The sequence below is a fragment of the Parasteatoda tepidariorum genome, chromosome 10 (genome assembly GCF_982258835.1).
Source record: "Parasteatoda tepidariorum strain Cologne lab strain chromosome 10, Ptep-v5.0, whole genome shotgun sequence".
NCBI lineage: Eukaryota > Metazoa > Arthropoda > Arachnida > Araneae > Theridiidae > Parasteatoda > Parasteatoda tepidariorum.
This window is the reverse complement of record NC_141764.1, coordinates 47,796,920-47,819,740: the sequence shown is the minus strand read 5'-3', so window position 1 is coordinate 47,819,740 and position 22,821 is coordinate 47,796,920. Positions and strand designations below refer to the sequence as shown.

General features: G+C 28.3%; 2 protein-coding genes across 5 annotated transcripts in view; one reads left to right on the top strand and one right to left on the bottom strand.

Annotated features, from left to right (window-relative positions):
• Positions 1–8,670, top strand: part of LOC107451423 (hemicentin-1) — a 136,674-nt gene extending 128,004 nt beyond the window's left edge. Inside the window, exons 72-80 of one of the 3 annotated variants that reach the window (XM_087153121.1) lie at positions 758–877; positions 967–1,086; positions 2,021–2,152; positions 3,115–3,243; positions 3,942–4,064; positions 4,205–4,369; positions 4,984–5,103; positions 6,220–6,346; positions 7,843–8,670. In XM_087153121.1, the coding sequence (XP_087009247.1) occupies positions 758–877; positions 967–1,086; positions 2,021–2,152; positions 3,115–3,243; positions 3,942–4,064; positions 4,205–4,369; positions 4,984–5,103; positions 6,220–6,346; positions 7,843–8,221 (1,415 nt within the window). In that variant the 3' untranslated portion in view covers positions 8,222–8,670. The remainder of the gene's footprint in view (positions 1–757; positions 878–966; positions 1,087–2,020; positions 2,153–3,114; positions 3,244–3,941; positions 4,065–4,204; positions 4,370–4,983; positions 5,104–6,219; positions 6,347–7,842) is intronic. The other 2 variants (XM_087153122.1, XM_087153123.1) reach the window with 2 other exon arrangements.
• An 817-nt stretch (positions 8,671–9,487) lies between these two features.
• On the bottom strand, positions 9,488–22,819 carry pcm (5'-3' exoribonuclease pacman). Of its 2 annotated transcripts, none has more exons than XM_016067513.4 (2): positions 22,684–22,819; positions 9,488–18,229 (listed from the first exon to the last, which is right to left on the bottom strand). In XM_016067513.4, exon 2 carries the CDS (start codon positions 18,213–18,215, stop codon positions 13,140–13,142), a length of 5,076 nt encoding a protein of 1,691 aa, XP_015922999.1. In that variant the 5' UTR covers positions 18,216–18,229; positions 22,684–22,819; the 3' UTR covers positions 9,488–13,139. The 2 variants fall into 2 exon arrangements, with proteins under 2 accessions (XP_015922999.1, XP_015922998.1); XM_016067512.4 differs by having other exon boundaries at positions 22,632–22,710.
• Between the last annotated feature and the right edge of the window lie 2 nt (positions 22,820–22,821).

Below are 22,821 nucleotides of genomic sequence, written 5' to 3'. Positions count from 1 at the left end.
AAATGTATATACTACTATTAGTGTTTATTTACCAATCTAGGCAAAGAACTAGAAGTAAGCTCTTACTTGTGGAAAAGAATCTAACATGATTATGCACCATACAAGAACGTATGATTTCTTGTAAAACATGCTGTCAGGCACTTCAGATTCTCTGACTCGATACCTAAATCTCACTTTTTGTAAATTTCATTAAGAAACCAAATTATTAGTGGTAGTGAATATGATAACAAAAGAAATTTTTATGTTATTTGTAAATTTAATTACATGACTCCACTAACCAATGGGTTTAGTAACTGGTAGGCACTGTATCTCTATTTTGAAGGAAACTTGTCTTAAATTTTAACTAAAAATCATAATCTTAAAATGTTTCACAAAAAGGAAGTATTGTGTGATTACTTGATAATATAATAAATGAACATCACTTTTAAGCCTTTGCTTCTGAATATTAATAGAAATTCATAACATATTAATAACAGAGTATAATATTACGAGGGAATGATAAGTAAATATTACTCAATACCCTCAAATAAATAATTCATAGGTGTATACCATTATAACTTTTATTTATTTTATGCTTATGACAGCTAAACATATATGATCTTTAAATATTTAAGATCATATCATGTTATTTTTCTGTTTTATAAGAATACTCACGAAACAATAAAGATGATACAATGACCATCAAAAGATTTTTAGATATAATTATAAATATGTTTCAATAATTGATACAATTCTAATTTCTATTTATTTCTGTTAGATATCAATGAATGCATAGAAAACTCTGATAACTGTAACCAACAGTGCATAAACACAATCGGAAGTTATACCTGTGATTGCCATGATGGATATTATCTTCTTCATGAAACAGATTGCTTTGGTAAAATATAATTATTAAAATTTAAAAGACGCCAAATTTTATTTCTTTTCTTCTTAAATAATACTTTTTTTTGTATGTGTATTTTTAAGACCTAGATGAATGTAATATGGTGGAGCCTCCATGCAGTCATTATTGTTCCAATACTCCTGGTAGTTTTTATTGCAGTTGCCCTGATGGTTATGGATTATTTAATGAAACGACATGCATAGGTAGGAATATATTGAAATGTGCATAATGTATTATATTGAAGTTCTTGATAGTATAATTATACACTTAATAATAGAGCTTTAGTAAAATTATTTGGAATCCATTTTTTATTGAGGGAGAAATTTTTGTCATTTTCATAATAAGAAATAAAATTTTTTATATTGTTCTTAAATTAGTCTTAACCTATCAAGTTGTTAAGTGTTACAGACATTAATATTTTTACAATTAAGAGAGTAAAGTAAAACTGGTTAAATGGTGAAGCTGACACTGATAAATTGTCACATCATAAATTCCATAACATATATTCATGTAAAAATATTGTTACAATTCTTTGATGGTTAACATTCTTTTAGTTTAGACTGAAATATTAGACAGTGCACTAAATAAAAAAGAAAACTAGTTATTGATTTCGCTAGCAATCTTGATGATGAGAAGGACTATCCTTAAATTTTGTGCTATATTTTAAGATACAAAACCAGGCACAGAAACATTCTTTCTACCACCTGTTGCCTAAATTATTATGCTATATTTTCTAAATTATTGTTATCCTCCTAATTTTAGGGATCAAAAACCCAAATCCCTTGAAAAAAAAGTCATGCTTATTCAGAGGAAGTACATTTTTGTGTCCAATTTTCTAACTTAAAACACACTGTTCACAAAATAATTAAAGTTATAGTCCTTCAAATTTTTAAGGTTGCTTCTTAGTACTAGAGAATCTAATCATTAGATATTCAGTTATTAAAGAGTCTCCTTTTTTATTTTGCACACTCAACACAATATTTGATAATGCTGCATTTTTTACTTTTTTTCATGTTCAAGATATACCATTATTTTTACCTACCAAAGATACATGTAGTTATATATATATTACTTTATAATCAGCATTTTATTATGATTATCTGTATAAAGTAGTGTAATTTAATTTGAACATTTTAGATATTAATGAGTGTGAAGATGGAACTTTCTCTTGTTCTGTTGAGCAGGAATGTAAAAACACTATTGGTGGATATGAATGCATAAATGTTTGTTCAGAAGGATTTTCAAGAGCAACCAATGGTTCTTGCATAGGTAAGATGTGTTTAGCATATGTATAAAATTCTGATACATATTAAGTTTCATAATTCATTTTACTTAGAGGGAATATCAAAAGCTATTGTATGAAAATTTAGAAAATTCAGTTTTTTAAAGTAAAAAAAATATTAGCTGAATAAATGTTTATTTTTAATCTATTCATGCCCAAGGTTCTTCTTTGAACGACTCTTAGCGTGTATCATAAGCTTGCAAGAATCATTTTTAAGCATTATTTTTTTTATTGTTTAGTTTTTAGTGTTTTGTTGATAATACAGTCTTAATTTATTTGTATTTGGCTAATACTTTGATAATAAATGCGATCATAAAAATACTTTTAAAAATTTATAGATTTGTTTTTTCTCTGTAACAAGTTTTCACATAAGGTTTTTTTCTTCATCTTTTAGGAATTTTTCAGTTGTGTCTGAAACATTTAATATTATTATAAAAGTACTGTTGAAAAAGTTTAGTTTTAGTGTTTTGTTGATAATATAGTCTTAATTTATTTGTACTATTTGGCTAATACTTGGGTAAATGCGATCAAAATTTATAGATTTGTTTTTTCATCTGTAACAAGTTTTCACATAAGTTTTTTTTCATCTTTTAGGAATTTTTCAGTTGAGTCTGCAACATTTAATGTTATTATAAAAATACTGTTGAAAAATTATGAATCTATCATTAAACTATCACCTATCAAAGTATTGAAATTCCATCACCCAATTGGAACATCTGCTCATACACCCGAGAGCCCACGGTACAGTTGGCCTTGACCATCCATAGGCTGTCACACCACTGAGTAAATGTGCCTTAGTAAAAATTTATGAAATTTTATTGAAAGTAAAATTCCTACTAAAAGACTCTGCAGATTTCTTTTTAATTTTTGTTATGAAAGTATTATTCTTAAGAAATTTCTATTAGATGTCATTATAAATTGCTTTATAAATTATCTTTTATTTAATTAGATATTGATGAATGCCACAATGGATTATCCAGTTGTCACTCTACTCAAATATGTATAAATACTTATGGAAGCTATCATTGTTCATGCCACAGGGGTTATTTCTCATTCGGACCTGGAAGACCCTGTCAAGGTATAAACAATTAATTTACTGCTATCTTACTTCAACTAAAATAATTCATAGTTAATAAACTGACATTTAAAAACTGGTTTGTTTTCATTCATTTAGATATTTATTAAATTTTTTAAGTTTTCGATAATTCGAGCTTTCGAAAGTTCGAGGTAGGCTCCGTACAGTCTACTTCGAATTATCAAGACTCTATGAAGTTATTATCAAAGTTGTTTGTCGAATGATAAATGATCTGACCTATAATTCACAAACAATTGTAGAGGGAAATAGTTGCAGGCACATGAGCTACCACAGTAACAATAGCAGATATAGAATTTTTTCTATATCATTGCTATTTTCGAAAACAATTTCTAATTCATCTATCTCCCCTCCATAATTCTTGACAAAAGAGAAGAGTGACACTGTAACACTTCATAGCTGATTCAAATTTTTTTTTGAAAAATTTTAATTGAAAGAGGTTTTAAAGGGATTGAAATTTTCATAAACAAATACCTATTTTTTCTGACAACTCTAACAAAATAATTTCCCAAAAAGATTATGAAAAATTGGAGTGTTATCTCTTAGAATAGTAGCTTGTGAGTATTTTAACTTATCAATACATTTATTTTTAAAGGTTTTGTTGAGACATAACATAAAAAAATAACTTTTGTAGGTCTGGATTCGTTTACTGTTTTTAATAATATCTAAACTATTTAATGTAGATATAAATGAATGCTTGCAAACACCGCAGCCATGCAGCTACCTTTGCCGCAACTTGCCTGGCGATTTTGAATGCATTTGTGCTCCAGGACTCAAAAGATTACCTGATGGGAAAACATGTGCTGGTTAGAACAATTTTCTTCATATTGAAACATAGTCTTAGAGTCATATTTTATTCTTGGAATGAAATTTTCAACTTTTGAAAATCATTTAATTTTAAAAAAATTTAAACACCATCAAATACTAATGTGTACTGTTATTACAGGAATCGAATATTTGGATAATGTCGGCAGGGAAAGGCAAAGTAATTATCTCCCATTCCAAAGAAATTATTCAGCAGAATTGCTATCACGTTCGGAAACACGTATTAATCATCCTGCTAGCGTTCAGTGTTTGCCAGGTTTTTACAGAAAGAATGGAGAATGTTTAGGTACATGAAACAATTACTTATTAATTTTTTAAAAAAACATCAAGTTTTCTTTGATTTATATGGCTCTATAATTATGCTTTCAAAAATGAAGTTTCACTGAGTATAGTCTAAAAGATAAAAAATCTTATGCCATGTGAGCCCACTTTAAACTTACCACCAAGTGTGTAAATACCATTATTTTAATCTCTGGTTAAATTTACTCCACACATTAAAAATCTAAAATTTCTGATTTTTAATCTACACATTAAAAATCATAAATTTGAATATTTTCTATTTATTACATTAGTTGTTTGTATATTTTATTTATTTATTTTAAAATTTAAAAAATCTATTTTTGTAAAAAAAAAATTACTGTTATTGTTTAAAACATAAACCTTGGTTACCTATTTTAAAAACTTCTATACAAAAATATAAATATATATTTAACTTACAGTGTCATCGTATCAAAGTTGAACTAGTTTTTAACACATATATAAATTTTTTGAGTTTTAACTCTTCTGTGAGTATGTTATGACTTTCTACTATGTTACCATGCTAAACCCAGATGCATTTAAAATTATAGCTGTTTAAATGTGTACCAAATTTTAACGTTTAACTTATTCTTTTAATTTTAGATATTGATGAATGTGAAGACAAAGCAAAGTGTCAACATCAATGTGAAAACACAATTGGTAGCTATCGTTGCATATGTCCAATTGGATACCGTCTAACAAAATCTGGCAAGACTTGTGAAGGTATACAAATATTTCTATTATTTATTTAATAAAATAGAAATATACTATGCTTGTAAAATAAAATGAAAGCATTATGTTAGGATTAATCATGTCATTTAAACTGTTTTGTCATATTTGAAACTGCCTGCAGTGATAATTTGATGTTCTTTGCCATAAAGTACTTCTCAAGAAATGGGAACAATAAGATTAACAACAGCCAATTCTGAATTCTACTGTTATTTATGTTATATGCACAAAGTAGTCATCACTTTGCAAAATGCTTTTTTATTTTTTAAAAACAATTAACACTATAATAGCTTTTTACATTGAATTTTTGGACAGAAGATAATCTTAAAGAATAAATTTATGGGGAAAAATTACTAGTATTGTGTAACATTTTTTTGGCAATCCTATATTATATGCATAAAAAATGGCATTTTGTTAAAGAAATATTTCATAAGAACATTGAAAAAATTATTTTAAGAATGGATGAATAAGTTTAAAGTACTTACTTTACAATATATTTTTTGTTCAAATAATAGTACAGTTTTGTTTGTTACTTTTTTGGACAAGCAACAAGACACTAAATTACTTTTTATTAAAATCTTTCACATATTAATATAACTTTTCTATTGCTGCGATTTGTTAAGGATATATCAAGTACGTAACCTTTATATTTAAATTATTCATTCTTACTTTCATTTATAAAACATTTAAACACTATAAAAATATTTTTTTTTTATGTTACATTGACACAGTTAACAGCATGAACTTCCAAAACTTGGGCTTTTAATTGGAAATAGCATATTTTTTAAAGTAATTTTTAGATAACTTTAGAAATAATTTATACTGATTCCTGTCATTTAAATTTTTACTGTGAATTAAATTTAAACTTAGTTGTTTGTCAGAGCTTAAGGTTTAAACCTGTATTATATTCCCACATTTTGGGAGCTTCCCTATAACCAGGTTTAACTGTATTAAATTTTTTTAGAATTAATTTTTAGGTTGGTAAATTATTTTTCAATTTCTTTATTTCAGGAAGTATAAATCAAACTGGTATAATTCCTCTCTCTTCATATCATGTCACATTATAATAAGCATGTTATCAAACATCTTCTATTAATTATTTTTTTCCAGATATTAATGAATGTTTAGAACTTAATATTGAATGTGGATCTGATAAAACTTGTTTTAATACAAGAGGATCTTATGACTGTGTTGAAACTCCATGCCCACCTAAGTACGAAAAAGATCCATTAACTGGGTAAGTTAATTTTTATTGATTCTTTCATCTTGAAAAAAAAATAATTATAGTTGGGAAGAGTTAAAATTCTTTATCACAAATAATTCAATGAAAAGTGGCCGATTTAAAAAACGAAACAGAAACTTCGAAAAAAAAAACTTCATAACTATACAGTGAAACCTGCCAAGTTGACCACCCTTGTAAGTTAGACACTTGCATATCTTGACCTCAATTATCAAGAACGGAATTTTTCCTATATAATATAGAGAAGCAAAACCTGTAACTTGACCACCTGTCTATCTTGCATGTTGACCACTGATATAAGTCAATTTTGTCTAGGAGTATAATGAAATTCTGTTCTAAAACCCTCATAAGCTAACCAGAAAAAAAAATTCAGAAAATTTTCTGTCATTTTGCATTGTATGTTAAAATTTCATTTGTTTGGTGAAATAGTGTAAAAAGCTAATCTAAACCTTTTGTGAGTTGACCATCTGGGGAAACTGTAGGGGGTCAGCTTTTGACCATTTCTTTCATTCATTGAAAACTGGTGTGTTAGTTGAAAAGTTGCTCTTCCAGTTGCAATAGTGAGCATAGTCACATGCATAACTAACGAAATAATTTTCTTTTTAAAAAGTTAGTTAAATATTAGAATTATATGTAACAAATTGAAGTTCATTCAGGTTTAAACACATTTCTTAAGATATTTATTTGGCTATTTGCTAAATAAAATTTTTAAGTCAAGGAAAAAAAATTTAAATATATAGCAACATGATATAGGAAACGAAAAAGTAAACAATGACCCACCCCCTCTATAAGTTGACCACTAAAAGAATGCACCACAAGTGGTCAACTTACACAAGTTTTACTGTATTACATAACCTTAAATGATAATTATTATACTTTATAATTATTATTTAATACAATACTTATACTTTTTACTATTGCCTATGTTATTTCATAAAAACCTTATTTCAATGAAAATCTTAGGGTTCTATCATTATTGACTTTATGAGAAAAGAGGAAAAAATCCATTTAAGAAGTTAATTTTGATACTTCTTTGCAAAAGAGAGAGTAACTGTCACAAAATCGTTTAAATTATCAAATTGATTCTGTTTTTTAAAAAAAAAATTCATTAGACTTAATCAATTTGAATAAATATTTACACGTGATAACTCTCTTAAATTATTGCTGCACTATTTTTTACACTGAAAGTTTTAAAAAATAGTAATTAATTCAATACAATTTTTAACACTGTACTTTATAATAGTGCTAAAAGTATTAAAAATAGTGCAGCAATCAATACAATTTTAAACTCTGTATTATACATTAGTAATAAAGAGTGCATCAATTAATACAATTTTCAATACTGTATTATGCAATAGTACTATTTTTAAAGCTGAAAGTATTAAAAATGTGTACCAAAAACATGCATTTTCAGAGGTGAGATAAGTGTTAAAAACCTAAAACTAAATGGTGCTATAGAATTATGAAAATCCAATTGCATTTCTTTTATGTAGGTACTGCAAATTAGAATGTGATAAAGATAGCAAAGTGTGCCCTCCAAATGTACGATATTCTGAAATATTAGCATTTAAAATGGTGGCCCTTCCCAGTGGAATTCAAGCTTATCAAGATTTAGTGAGACTTATAGCTTATGATCAAGATGGAGTTCAGCTTAAGAACACTGTATTCTCTATTATAGAAAATAAAACTGGTGTGCCTTTTAGAATACGCTTAGAAGAAGGAAAAGGTGTGCTCTATACCCAAAGAAGTATGCCTTCAAACGAAGAGTATCAAATTAAAGTTCAAGCTGTTTCATATGATACTGAAAGCCACGTTATACTTTATACAACGAAATTTTTAGTTTTTGTATCTGTATCTTTGTATCCTTATTGAAAATATTAATGATTTTTCTCTAAGCTTTTCATCATTGTAGAATTCATATTCTATCATTTCAGTCTTTTGTCTTTCTCTATGAATTTTTTGTTGTATTTGTCATGTTTGTATATAATGCATGCTTTGAAAATGTTCTTTGATTATTTCGGTTTGCTTCCAATGAGTTTAGTTTTACTTCAAATAATTGAAAGCAGATTTTTTACAAGACTGAATGAAAACTAGAATTTTTTTTTTTTAACTTTTTGTGTTAACTATGATGTAAAATTTGTACAACTGTCATTAATAAGCCATGCAGTTGCACAAATTAATTATTGCTTCTGTTTAAGAAACATTTTTACAAAAGTAAAAGCAACATAAAATTATCTTCCTAAAATTCATGTTTATTTTGCTGGCATCATTTGTGATTTGCAAACTTCTAACGTTTTAAATAAACTTAAGAAATTGAAAAATACTTTTGTTGGTATTGTTCTGGTACTTTTTTTTTTTATTTCACCATATTGTTTAAAAAAAAACAGCATAGGACTGGTTAGTTGTGATTTTAATCGTCAGAACAAATAAAAATTGCTTTTAAATTAATAAAATATGTTATTGTATTGAAGAAAAGAAACAAAATATATTTCATATTAGATAACTAAACATTTGACTAATTTCACTTGTTTCAAACAAATTAGGATAGCTTAGTACGTAGAAGTATATTTCTACATTTATTTTATTTTCAATTTCTTTATTTCAGGAAGTATAAATCAAACTAGTATTTTTCTTCTCTCATCATATCATGTCACATTATAATAAGCATATTATCAAACATCTTCTATTAATTATTTTTTTCCAAGATATTAATGAATGTTTAGAACTTAATATTGAATGTGGGTCTGAAATAATATGGATCTGTGGAATGAAGAAAATAAAACAGTTAATTTAATCCTTTTTACAGCATGATTTATAACATTAAATAAGTATAAAATGTAAAAATATAAAATTGCAGCAACAATTTGTTTTAAATAATCCAATTATGAAAAAATTGATTTTAATAAAAAAGTATATCAAATTATCTATAAAAAAAATTTGTTGTGAGAAATGCCTAATATTTTTAAATATTTGCATAATCCTTCCAGTTTCATTTCAAAAAAATAAAAGTGAAAAACAATTCAATTTTATGGGTCATTTTAAATTAAAAAATATATTGCTCACACAAAGTAGACTCATTAAATTTCAACAAATATTAATTTATGTATTTTAAAATGCAGAATTAAATAAGTCACAACATTTAAAATCTGATGCTTTTATTTCAGACTTGTTATCACATCTCATTTGCTTTATTCAATTGTTTCAATTATGCATACTTTTCTTATGACACAGTTATAAATCATTTTTATCATACTGAAAGCAAACATTTAAAATCAAATAATAAGTTATAACACTGTATGACAAATTACTATCAGCACCAATTTAAAGCTAGTTCTTTGACCTTTTGGGGAGAGTGGACAGTTGTACCTCAAGTATTTAATATATGATAGGCAAATATTAAATTTTTGTAATACCATATTTGTTTAGTTTTCAACATATATCTCTCAACAGAACATGTCTCTTTATAAATCAAATATTTTTATTAAAAAAAATTGGGTACAACTGTTGGTGTAGGTCAGAAACCTTTATACTGGTGACATGAGTGTAAAAGGTCATTGTGTAATAAGATCAATTACAGGCATAAAATGTTTAAGCTGCATAATATTTATTCACAATAGGTGTAAAATCACAATCATTTTGTGAAATATTTTAAGAGACAATTGTAAAATGCATACATATGATTATAAAATAAGTCTCTAAAATTCAAATATTGTAAAACTAAAAACAAGAGCAGAACTTGAAATTTAAAAAAAAATCACTTAAGTATTTCATGATTGTAGGATAAGTGAATGAAGAAGGATGCAAAGAAATGAGCCTTCATGACTAGAATTTTTATCTAGTACCAAGCTTTAAAATGATAAGTGTCTAAGAGACCATGCCTTATATATAATTGAACAGTTGGACATTTTTTTTTCCATCTAAATTTCAAGTCAATAAAAAGTTGTCACCTTGATCACATATTTGCCATGTAAAGTTTTACATATACTGGAAAATACTCAAGTCTCCCAGAACACTTGTAAAATTTCATTTTTCTGGGCCAAAAACATAAAATTAAATTTTTTTTGAAAATATAAAAGAGAAACAAAAAAGTTAAGTAATTGTAAAATAGTTATATATGAAGTTTAAGCTTTAGTCATACATAATCTAAATAGATATGTTAATTTTTTCATTAACAAATACACATAATTTAAACCCTATTGCAGGTTAAAATGTAATGTATATTAGGTTAAATAAAGATTTTTATGAAGATTCTGGAGTATATATAATTTTTTTCGCTGTTACTTAACATTTTTGAAATTAAAATTTTCATGGTATGCCTTATCTGATAGTTTATAACTAAGTATTTTTAACAATAATTTTTGTTTTTGATATGTAAACAAAATTTTTTCATTCGCCTTCACTTAAATTATCCTCGTAATAGCATAAAAAAATAAGAAATCACCAACAAATGTTTGTCTCTTAGAATTATTGTCATAGATGACAATAGGATTTTAATTAGAAATTATAGAATGAAAAAAAAGTAGTTTTCAAATCATTTGGTTCACAGTAATCAAACAGAAAAGACATTCAAAATTACATAAACAAATTTATACAACAGAAACTTATTGACACAAGAAATTTAACAATGCATTTATTATAATTAAAAATGCCAAATAATCATAAAAAAAAAGATTGAAGAAAATAATGAGTAAAGTAATTAACCCTTCATATTTATACTAAGTTAAAATTCAATGTTACAATATTTGAAACATAATACATTAAAGGAAAATAAATGTAGTTTAATAACACCTTTTTCATTTTAAAGCAGCACAAATTTAAAAAAAAAGTATATATATATATGCTCAAAATAAATTAAAAAATAAAATATTTTTTTATAACACACTTTCATACAAATAACTAAAGAAAATTATAGAGCTTTAATTTACAGCAAATCTAAGTAAATTGAACTTAAATTTTAAAAAGTTAATCCTGAATAGAATTTCAGAAGCTCAAAAGGAAATTTTTTGTAAAAATTGATGTGCTGCAGTGCTATTTAAAGAATTTACACTTTTCAAATTTTTGTTTACCCAATTATGTAAATTGGGAAGTTTATAATTAAATAAAAATTAAATCAAAACTCTCAGTTCAAGGATAATCATGCATATAACAACCATAATTTAATATAAATTAGTCCAATATAAATTTTTATTCAAATTTAATTATCCAAAACACAAAATATATCTAGGACCCCATCAGAACCTTGTATAAGCAATCACACAAAACAGCCTCGCTGTTACATTAAAAAATTAATATTGATAAAATATTCAAGAAAGACAAAAATAGCATAGAATGGCATCTACAACATCAACTGTACATGATATTGAAAGGAAAAAAAACAGCACAGGAATTTTATTCTTTGCTTTAGACAAAAAAAAAAAAAAAAAAAGAATGAAACAAAAATTATGAAAAATTGAAATTTTAAAGTTACAGATAAAGTACCTTATGTTTTTACTCCTAAAAGTCCAATAAGAAAAAGTGTAAGCATCGAGTTGATTAAAAGTTTGATTGAATCTGAAAATTATGGCAAGAAAATTATCATTAAAGCTGATGAAAAAAGGCTCTTCTAACATGTCATTTGTAATATAATGAAATAAAAATTACATTAATGACTTTAAATAACACAACAGGGAGGGGTGTTAATTACCACCAGATGGTACAGAAGTCATATTTTGAGATAATAGCTGGAATATAACCTTAGTCATTAGGTTTTATATTGCAATAGCTACTACAAACCAATTATTTGCAACCAATCATGGGAATGGTGCTAGAGAAAAGAGAATGCATTTAATATTGAAAATGCATTATGAGAGCCAACCCTCATCATTTCTGCATTTACCCACATTATTAAATTCTTTCTACATAGTGCAACATAATTTACTTATAAGTACCTTTATTTTTTAATAAATTTTTAAAAATTATTACATATGTGCTTTAAAGTCACTAATTTAACAATACTAGGAAAAGATACTATAAAATCTAAGGGGCATTTTTGTACCATTAAAATTTTATTTTTTATAAAATAAACGACTGATGCCACAAAGGCATGATTTGCATTCGTAATCTGTTGTAAAAACTGGAACAGGGTGGTGGTGCCTTTGACAGAAATTAGCACGATCAGATCTCACAACGAGAATGTTTTTCATTATCCAATTAAGGCTGACAACAAAAAAATAAAAATATCTAAAAATGATGAATACTATTTTTTGCATAAAATCATGGTAGATCATTTCCGAAAAATTCAACTCATCAAAAAAAATTTCAGTAAACTTTCATTACTATCTCTTAACTATTAATTACACAACTTTATTTTTTATCAATAACATCAGAAAATAATTTTTTAACTACAATTCAGTTTTCTTTACTCTTAATATAATGTTTAAAAAAAATTATTTTAATTGCATTACAATTTAAAATTATGTTCAGCCAATGTGCTTTTCTCACTATTTTATTGAAAAGAAAAATAGTGCACAGACAGAAAAATCTTAAATTTTCCCAGATGCTAACATGCTTTAAGAAATTATACTTATAAATGTTTCGATTAATATGAACAATTCAGTGAAAGGAAATGATTCACGAAATAAATACTTCATTCCCTTAAAGCTGAATTAAAATAAAAAGTTAATTTATTTTGCTTTAATATTACATAAACAATGAATATAAACTCTTTGACACAAGATAAAATTGATGATTTCAGTTAATAAAACATCAAATGACAAATGAGAGAAGAAAGTCACAGAAATTAATAAATTATTCAAGCATTTTGAAAATTTGCAGCTATTCTCCGCCTGGGTTTTGTCTTCTTTAAAACAGTCATACTGGAGTTTGAAGGAACAGAATTTTCACAACTTTCAGCAGAAGAATCACCGTGAGATAAACATTTAGAAATCTCAGAAAATGATTTAGAAGTCCTTTTATCAGAAGCTTGAGAATCTGGAGACGATACAATTGTTAAAGACTTTTTAGTTTCTTTAGCAGGAAGATCTGGCCACTCTGAACTAGATAAAGGACCCTCAGCTTTGATAGCATACTTCATTACTTGAGCAGGAACAAACATGTTAGAAGGAGGATTATCTTTTCCTCTTGGAGACCACTGTTGCACTGTGCTGTTTCTTACAATTGCAGTACCGCCACCTGGAAGATGAAATACATCCCCTTGTGAAACAGAAGCATTATTATCAAAAGATGGGAGAGGACCAACATTGTTTTGCTGAACAGCTGAAACAGTTTCTGAAGGTAACAGTAATCTTTGATTCACCTTTAAAAAGGATTCGGGTATTTGGCTCTGATAAGGCTGCCCGTGACGCATTAAAGTTGTATCGAAACGCTGAGGAAAAGGTTGGTAGTTTGACGGAGGATAAGTTGGTGCAGCAGGACGGAAGTTTACAGGAGGGATGAAATTTCCTGATGGCGGTGGAGGAATTAAATTTGTAGGTGGAGGTGGAAATAAATTTGATGAAGTTTGTCTAAGAGGAGAGAAATAAGGTCTTGGATCAGCAACGAAATTTGGTGGTGGTATTTGTCTATAGATTGAAGGATCCGGAGGAAATACATTGTGATTTAATGAAGTTCTAAGAAAAGCCAAACCAGTTTCAGCTGCATTAGCTGCAGCCTCCAGCTTGGTGGCACATGGAATACTGGAAACATGTTCATTGTTTGGAAGTTTGATAGTTGCTGTATGGAAATTTGTAATACCATGGCTTTGGTAATTATAAATGGGAGGTTTTTTATAAATATCTAAACATAATTGGCGTAATAAATCTGGAGCTTCAGCCTTTGGGTGTGAAGTTGGTGATTTGGGGAATGAATTGTTATTTTTAATCTGATTTTGGCTTTGTTTCATATTGTGCTGAACACCTTGAAATAATTCTTCAACAGATACTTTTTGGCCATATGTTTGCTCAGAAACTGAATTTGTTTGTTGAGGATGTTGCTTTGGAGATTGTTTAGTTAATTCTGGATTTGTTGGTGAGTCTGGGGCTCTTTTTTTCAAATTCAACCAAAAATTCTGAAAATCCGAATGAGAACCTGTTGCACTATCTTGCCTGCTTGGGCTTCCAGATGATCCACTACTAAGCCGATTGGCATTAGGGGTCACAAATTGTTTATTACTGGAGTTGTAAAAAGTTAAACTTGAAGGTAAAGGATTAAAGCTTTGATTAATTCCCACAAAGCTGTCATTATTATCAGCTTTATAAAATGGTTTTGCCTGATTTGGAACAGAAGAGTTCAATTTTTGTAGAACTTGAACAAGAGGTGGATTTGGATGCAACTGTTTCACAGCAGAATCAAATACTGATGTGCGCTTCAACTTTGGAGTCAAAACCCTAGTTGTCTTAATGGGTGAGTTATTATTTTGCTTTTGAAGTCTCAATCCATGAGATATATTTATCAGAGCATCAGCTGGCATTCTATATCCTTTTTTAGTTCCAGAACCAATAGCAATACCACCAAGAAATTCTTTGTCAAAAAGAATTTCATACATGTCATCACTTTCTTTTTCAGCTTTTTGAATGCCTATAATTGTGCCCTTGAGTCCTAAAGGTACACTAGATGAAGGTCTTATATTTACAACTCTATCAAATAAATGAAAAGAGCATTTATGATCAGGCTTATATACACCTTTGTTTAAAAGAGGATTGAATAACTGATCTGGTTTTAGAACTTTTTTTACATGATAGATCTCATCTTTTGTTGAATTTAAAACAGTTTTTTCAACTGCACAGATAATTCCCACATCTAGCTTATTCATACCACACTGTTGGCGATCTGCTAAAGAACAAGCTTGTTCCTTTAACCAAGTTGTAATTTCCTTCATTATTTCAGACCCTTCCCCATTAGGATATAAATCTTCCACATAAATCACATCATTATCCATGAAGTTATACAATTTTTCAAAAAAGTCAGCAAATTTACAAAGATAATTGTTTAAAGTTTTAACAACCTCCTCAGAATACAACCACTGGTTATCTTTCTTTTTGGAGAAGCCCTGCACTTCTTCATTCTTTTTATTGAATTTTAAGTTCAATCCAACATTTACACGATTAGGACAACTGCTTCCCTTTGGACTAGTTTGAATCATAATAACACCAGTAATACAAGAAAAAAAATGTGATTCTATTCCTAACTGTTGAGCAGCAATATAACCAGGCATGAATTGTTCTTCCATTAATGCTTCTTGATTGTGTATAACAGGTAATAGATTTGGCTCAGTAGTAAGTTCAATATCAACCAGTACACATCCTTTATTTTTAATAACATCATTATCATTAATTTTTCCTGCACTGCCATAATATTGTGAAGTAAGCAGGAATACAACTGAATTAATTGGAAATATATCAACTATGCTTTTCTCTGTTTTTGAATCAGGATTAAAGGGAATGATATCGCTGACGACCGTCTGCGCTGCACAATATATTAAAGATCCCTCAAACTGTTTATCTTCAGCAATTCTACCATCGTTTTTGACAATGTATTTCACACCTGAAAATTTTTTTACAAATACAAGTACATTAATTTTTTGAGTGAAAATTCCCCATCGTTGATAGGATTGCTCTTCAACATTTTCTACTTGACGAACCCAGATTTTTTGTTCATCTTTAGTCATATCTTTTGAAACAATCATTTTTTCATTTGAACGCCAATCTTTATCAAAACAATATTTTACTTTGCCATCAGACAAAGATACTACTAAAGCTTCCTGAAGATGTGGCCAACCAACATATATAATTTTGCCCATTAATTTTTCACTTAATTTTATCATCTCCTCTTCAACAGACTCCTGGATGGTTATCATCATATTATCTTTCATGCTTACCATATGAAACACTTTAACCTTTTCATTTTTCAGACAAGCAGAATGTTTTAAAGTTTTTAAAGTAGGAAAACCTAAAATAAATCGATCTAAAACAACATCCTGACAAAGCCCTTTATAAATGAGTTCAGATGGGAGGCGAAAATAATCAGGCTCGATTCCCCTAACTTCAGCATGTGTTTCACTAATAGGAGAATAATGACCAGGTAAAAAAGATAAGGGTCCACCGGTTATTTTTGAATTATATGTATACAAAAGATGAGGACCATGCCGATTACGCAGTCTTTCTTCTTCAGTTAAGTTTTTATCTGCCTCAGCTGCAAATTTCAATAAAAGTTTTTCATTTATGAACGGAATGAGTACTATAGCTTCCCATTCTTGCTGCTTCCCATTTAAATCAGTTAAAAAGTCATCAGGATAAAAGTCAATTAAAGGAGAATCTTTATCACACATTAACTTTTGATATGATTCAGGTAAAAGATCTTTACTTAACTTAGGCAAAACGGATAGAAGTTGCTGAAAAGGCAAAAATGGATGACCCAGCTCGAAATTCATTTCCATGTTTTTGAAATCCTTAACATCAGAAATATATGGAGAATAATGGTGAGGATAATACCAACTCCATGAAACAACACCATTATAATAATAATGCAAATTCCACTGTATAGCTCTAACATAACCCTCAGCCTGATCTTTCATAACATCGTCTGTTACTTTTTCTAACTCAAGCTTGTTCATATAGTAATCTACTTTATGCATATTAAATTCAAGTTCTAAAGTTGAACACTCTTCTTCACTATCTTCATCTTCACTTGAAGAATCATACTCAGCTGTTTTTGCAATAGCTAAATTGCTGAAACCTAATCCAGAAAGAATATCAGAAGTGCTTGTTTTGTCATCTTCCTCTATGTTCTGACATTTGGATTTTTTTTCTAAGTATTGAAAGTCTTCATTTAACTCTCCAAATTTTTGAAAATCATATTCAGCAAGCTTTTCAAAAAACATTTCAAATCTTTCAAGGTTTAAAAAACCACCCTCATTAATATAGCCTCCCAACATAGGCAAGGCGTCCATGTAAGTTTTAAATAAAACTGGCAAAGCATCATGATGAATATGCAGTTGCGGTAAATGAGGTATAAAATCATTGCCAACAAGAAAACTCATTAATACAAAATCATCAATAATTTTTTCAACATCATACGGAAATGGTAGTTTATCTTTAACAGGAGAAAACTCATGATAGAAATAATCTCGAAGAAGTGATATATGAAGTAAATGAAAAGTGGTTTCTTCTGCAGTAGCAATCTTTTTCTGATTTTTCTTACCAAACTTTACTTCCTCACGTAATAAACAAAAATGGGGCTCATGAGAACATAAGCCAAGCATTATTAGATCAGCATCTAGTCCATATAAACAATGTCGAGTATTTGGATTATATTTTGGTTGTGATTTTTCATATCTAATGAAGTCCATTATTTTATGTTCACCTTCACCTGGTGTTTCATGTCCAGATAAATAAACTCTAACATCTTGCCACAGTTTATCAGTTGATATTTTATAAACAGCAAATTCTTTTAAAATAGTATTGAGGCGTACCATGAATGGTGTACCAGGAGTGATACAATTCGAGTCAAACTTTGCATCCTGTGGTAGAGATTCACCAGAAGCAAGCGCTTGTTCCTCTAGCATTAAAGCTGTTTTGGCAGTACGAAATCTGCGTCCTCTTTGTTGATTCATTTTTGCTCGTGGGGCAACACCATCAACAGCCATAAAGAAAACCTTTTTTGGTTTTATCATTTTGAAGAGGAACTCAATATAATGGCATATGTTAGCAAATATCTTTTCTTCTGTAATTCGAAAATGTGGGTCATCATCATTTGGATGAGAGCAGGTGTGTATAATTCCATTCATATCTAAATATAAATTATCAAAATCCGGGATTTGAAATTCTGTTACAACTTCACTCAGGCAAGGATAACGCTCACTTATCCACCGGTAAAACTTAGGAACACCCATTTTGATAAAAGTTACTGAAAAGAAATAATAAATGATTATGTTACAAAATTAAATCATAGAAATATGTTATACTCAGGGTTATTAACTTATTCAGTAAAAGAAAAAAACTGACGTTACAATTATTACATTTTTAGCCTGTTATATAGAGGAGTAAAATGTCTGTGACTACCATGACATATAAAGTGCTTATTTATCAACAAAGAAAAAATGGAATAATGGTGGGATATAGATGTTATGACTTTTAATAAATATTGATAATCAAAGAAATTTCACATCTCCAAAACAAATTAAAAAGAAGATAGATAACAACCGGGTTTTTTTTCTGTACACAACAGCTAGACATACTGTTTTAAGTATTAAAGCTAGAAGAGACAGTTTCAACCTTCTACAAGGTCTTGGGAAGTATACTTCCCATCAATTCCATTTTTAGAAAAAATGCCGATGGAAAGCTGTTTCCCGCCTATGATTTATGTGCCTATCTGCTGATAACTTCAGAAAATTATCAATGAAGAGGTTTTTGTTTATGTAAAAGTTTGTACAATTATTTTCGATTTTCAATTAAATTCTTTTTAGATAAAATTTTGAAAATAGGTTTGGCACTAACTACAGTAAACAAAGTGTTAAAATATGGTTAAAGAAAGGAAAATATGTTTAAGTCAAAAATCAATGGAATACTAAAAATAAAACAAAGAAAAGTTTACTTTTATCACAATTAGAAATATGCTGCTGTTAGCCGTAATTCGCACCTAAAATTATAATTCGATTCCTAGAAAATTATACCCAGTCATATTGATGCCTAACTTTTAAAACACTTTTGCTTCTATGCTTTAACTTTTGATCCAGGTAAATGACAGATAAGTAGTTACGAGTATGACGCCAACTTGCTCCGAGTATCAGTGGGTGCCTGGACCAGAAATTATGGGTAAGATGTCACAAGCTTGAGTCACTGCATTTGTTGGAGAAGAGCAATTATTTAGCCCTTCTTTTCTTCTGTTGCATTTGACTCTGAAACCGGTAATTATATAATATGTCTACAACAGAGTCACAATGTGAATCATATTCCTTGCGTTTCAAAAGTCATGGGATTTAAAATGAACACATAGCAATTCATATTCATGCTGTTTAAAAATGTTTACATAACAATTCCTATTCACGTAGTTTAAAAATTACACATAGCAATTCATATTCAAGCTGTTTAAAATTCACACATCCTCTTTCACATTCAAGCATTAAGATTTGTATTTTCATGATTCACATTGCGATTTTTAAAAAATATAGTTTAAGTGTTGCAATTTCAAAATTTTCATATTTAAAAAAAGTTTTTTACTACCATCATAACCAAAGATAAATATTGTGTTTAAAAATATAATTTTAAAATTAAGCATATCTGAACAGAATTAGTAACTAAAAAAAGAAATATTTAGCTACCATTGATGCCTGACTACCACATTCTAATAACTAACCCTATCTTGAATAATAAGTTAACAAAATAAGAAATGATGTGCTAAGCTTCCCATTATGAGACATTATTTTAAAAAAATTCCTAACTAGATTACGGAAATTTATTATCCCTATTACAACACAAAAATTGTTAAAAAAAAAAAAAAAAATCTATAAGCATAACAAGGATGATAGGATATACTAAAGTGGAAAAAAAATGTGAATAAAGCACAGAAATAAACATACTTTATCAAGTATAGAAAAAAACATACTATATTTTTAGTTCTCCAGAGAAGAACCTTTCTCAGTGTCTTAACAACAAATGTAATTAGAATTGTAAGGAGATAAGCGCATGCTAAATGTTTCAAACAATCAAAACAGAGGCACAAATTTGAAAAAAGAAGATAAGAAACAGGTATGAGGGAATTTGGAGGGAAAGTCAGGGGCAAACGATTAAATTAGAATAGATTTACATTGGAAAATAATGGAATACTAGAAAGATAAAATTATTAGATTTTTCAAAATATGTTAGGTAGATGAAGAGCAAAACTGCGCAATTGTTTATCTAAAAAAGAGTAACACTGCACTGCTCTTCATCTCCCCAACTTGATTTCTCGGAATCACTCCATACTTTGAAAAATTTTAATAGTTCCCTTAATGATCATTCTAGTATCCCGCCCTTTCCCTATGTCTGCGAATCTATTTTAATTTAATCTTTCGCACTTTGTGGTTTTTCCAAGCCCCCCCCCCACACTTGCTTTTTATCACCCCTTTCGCCATTTTATTACTCTGTCTTCATTGGTTACCACTCTGCACACAATTATGTCTTTACATTTTTAATGTCTTCGGTGTTGACACTGAGAAAGGTTCTTGTCTGCATAATAGCATATAGAATCAACTGAATCTATATGTCCATTTTGAACTTGATTTGTGTTCTATTGACATTGTTTTTCACTTTACTCTACCACCCATTTCATTTATTACTTTTTTTGAGTAACTGTAAAAATGTTCTCTAAGTGTTTGAAAACGATGAATTGAACATTATTTTTTAAGATTTTAAACTAATCTATGGTAGTTTTTGTCACATAATTATTTTAAATATTAATAAAATAATTATTAGTTCTTTCAGACTTCAAATAGGACAGAAATCTGGAAACAAAAAGAGCAGTTATATGTTCAAAAAAGAAACTGTATTTCACAAAAGAATGTGGTTCTTAGGAAACCATACCATTTACATCGCAATCCTGATGTTTTTAATGCTGGAGTAAGAGATTTACGAATATATGATATTAAATATCAGAATTTTAAAAACGACATGAAATTCACTGGAGAAAAAAAACGATAAGTAACTGCCAAAGTAAGGATTCGAAAACGACATTAATTTATGATGAAATCATTACCATACACTTTAAAAAATGGTTCAATTTCAAAATATTGGAATTTGAGGAACCATATGAAATGACTGAAAAAATAAAAGAAATATGTTGATTTACTATGTATAATCTTAGCAAATTTACCACTTCAAGAAGTAATTCAAATTCAAAATTTGTGTCCAATTCAAAATGTGAACAAATATCAATAAGTAACTGCAAAAAAATTTTGTCGAATTGCAATGGAACTAGGCATATCAAAAAGTGATTTTGGACACAATTAAAATTCATGCCTTGTAAAAATATTGAATTACAAATATCAGCATTTTAAAAAAGCTCATAGAAATGGCCGATTAAACAATAAATAGAATCCATAAATCTATTTAAAGCCATGCAGATTTAGGAGAAAATAAAATTTCACAAAAAGTAATTTCTTAAATTCAAAATTCCTGTATTATAACCCCAGACTTAAAAAATTAGAATTCGAGAAACATATGGAAACTGCCATAATTGATTGAAAATTGGCTTGCATTTATAACAAAATTTTATTTATTGAAGTCAATCCACAACAGGAAGAAGTGATTACTTTAAATTCTGTGCATTAATAATGAGGTACTGAAAATATTGAAGTCTAAAAATTGCATGTAAACAGACATTCAATAACAATCATAAAAGTGACCTTTCCAGTAGGTTAGATAAGGATATTTCCATATCATGATCAGTCTCACCAAGGTGCCATCTTAAGCTTGCAAATTTTCTTTAAAAAAACATGCAAATGTTTGCCCATAGCTGGCTACTAGCCATATCTTTCGAATTGGTCCCTTTCCGTGATGTGTTTTTTAGTTACTCGTTGCCAATGCCCGGAAGTTGCCAAGACTTGGTAATTACTCTGCCACAGATCACGATACAGAAATCTAAGCCGCTTATCCCATGAGAATTTAAGATGGAATCAGCACAAATAAATCTCATTTTGGATAGAGCCGAACCGAAAACAGGATCAGAAAGATATAGGGATTTTCCTATGCCAAAAGACAATACGAAATAAAAAAAAATTATACGAAGAGCCAGCGGAACCTCTCAGAGAATTCCGAATATAATAAGAAATGAAATGGTGATCAATTATGACATCGTATGGAAACTAAAAATTTGATTATTCAAACATTTAGCAGTCAAACAGCAATTTCAAACATTTGTTATGTAAAAATATTAAAAATTGCATAGCAAGTAATTAGCAACTATATAATTATCACAAGTCAGTAAAAGTTAGTTTAATAGTTAATATAGATGAAGAAATAAATAAAAATGATCATTTCGATTAAGTAAAAAATTTATAATTGTATTATTTGTATTATAGGAAAAAAAAAGAATTTTAGAAAAAGTACTGGAAATGGTAACTCTTAAATTAAAATAATTAATACAGAACAAATCAGAAAATTTTTTGAAATTTTATGAAGCAATGCGCCACATTACAGATGTAGTGCTTGTTTCAGTTACATAATGCAAGTAATTTTTTAAAAAGAATGAAAAAACAAAGCCTCTGAAACTACAAAAAAAAATTTATAGGGAAATTATACGCTATAAACTAAATAATTTTCGAAAACCTTACTTATTTAATAATAAGTTCCTTAAATTTAAAATTTAATATATTAAACACAAACCTTTTTCACTTTTATAAATATGACAATGATTGCCACATCCACAAAGATGAATACTGTTCTGAAAATAAATAAGTCATTACTTCTTTACTAATAACTAATTTTGAAAAAATGTAATATGTTGTTATTCGTAAAGTGTGA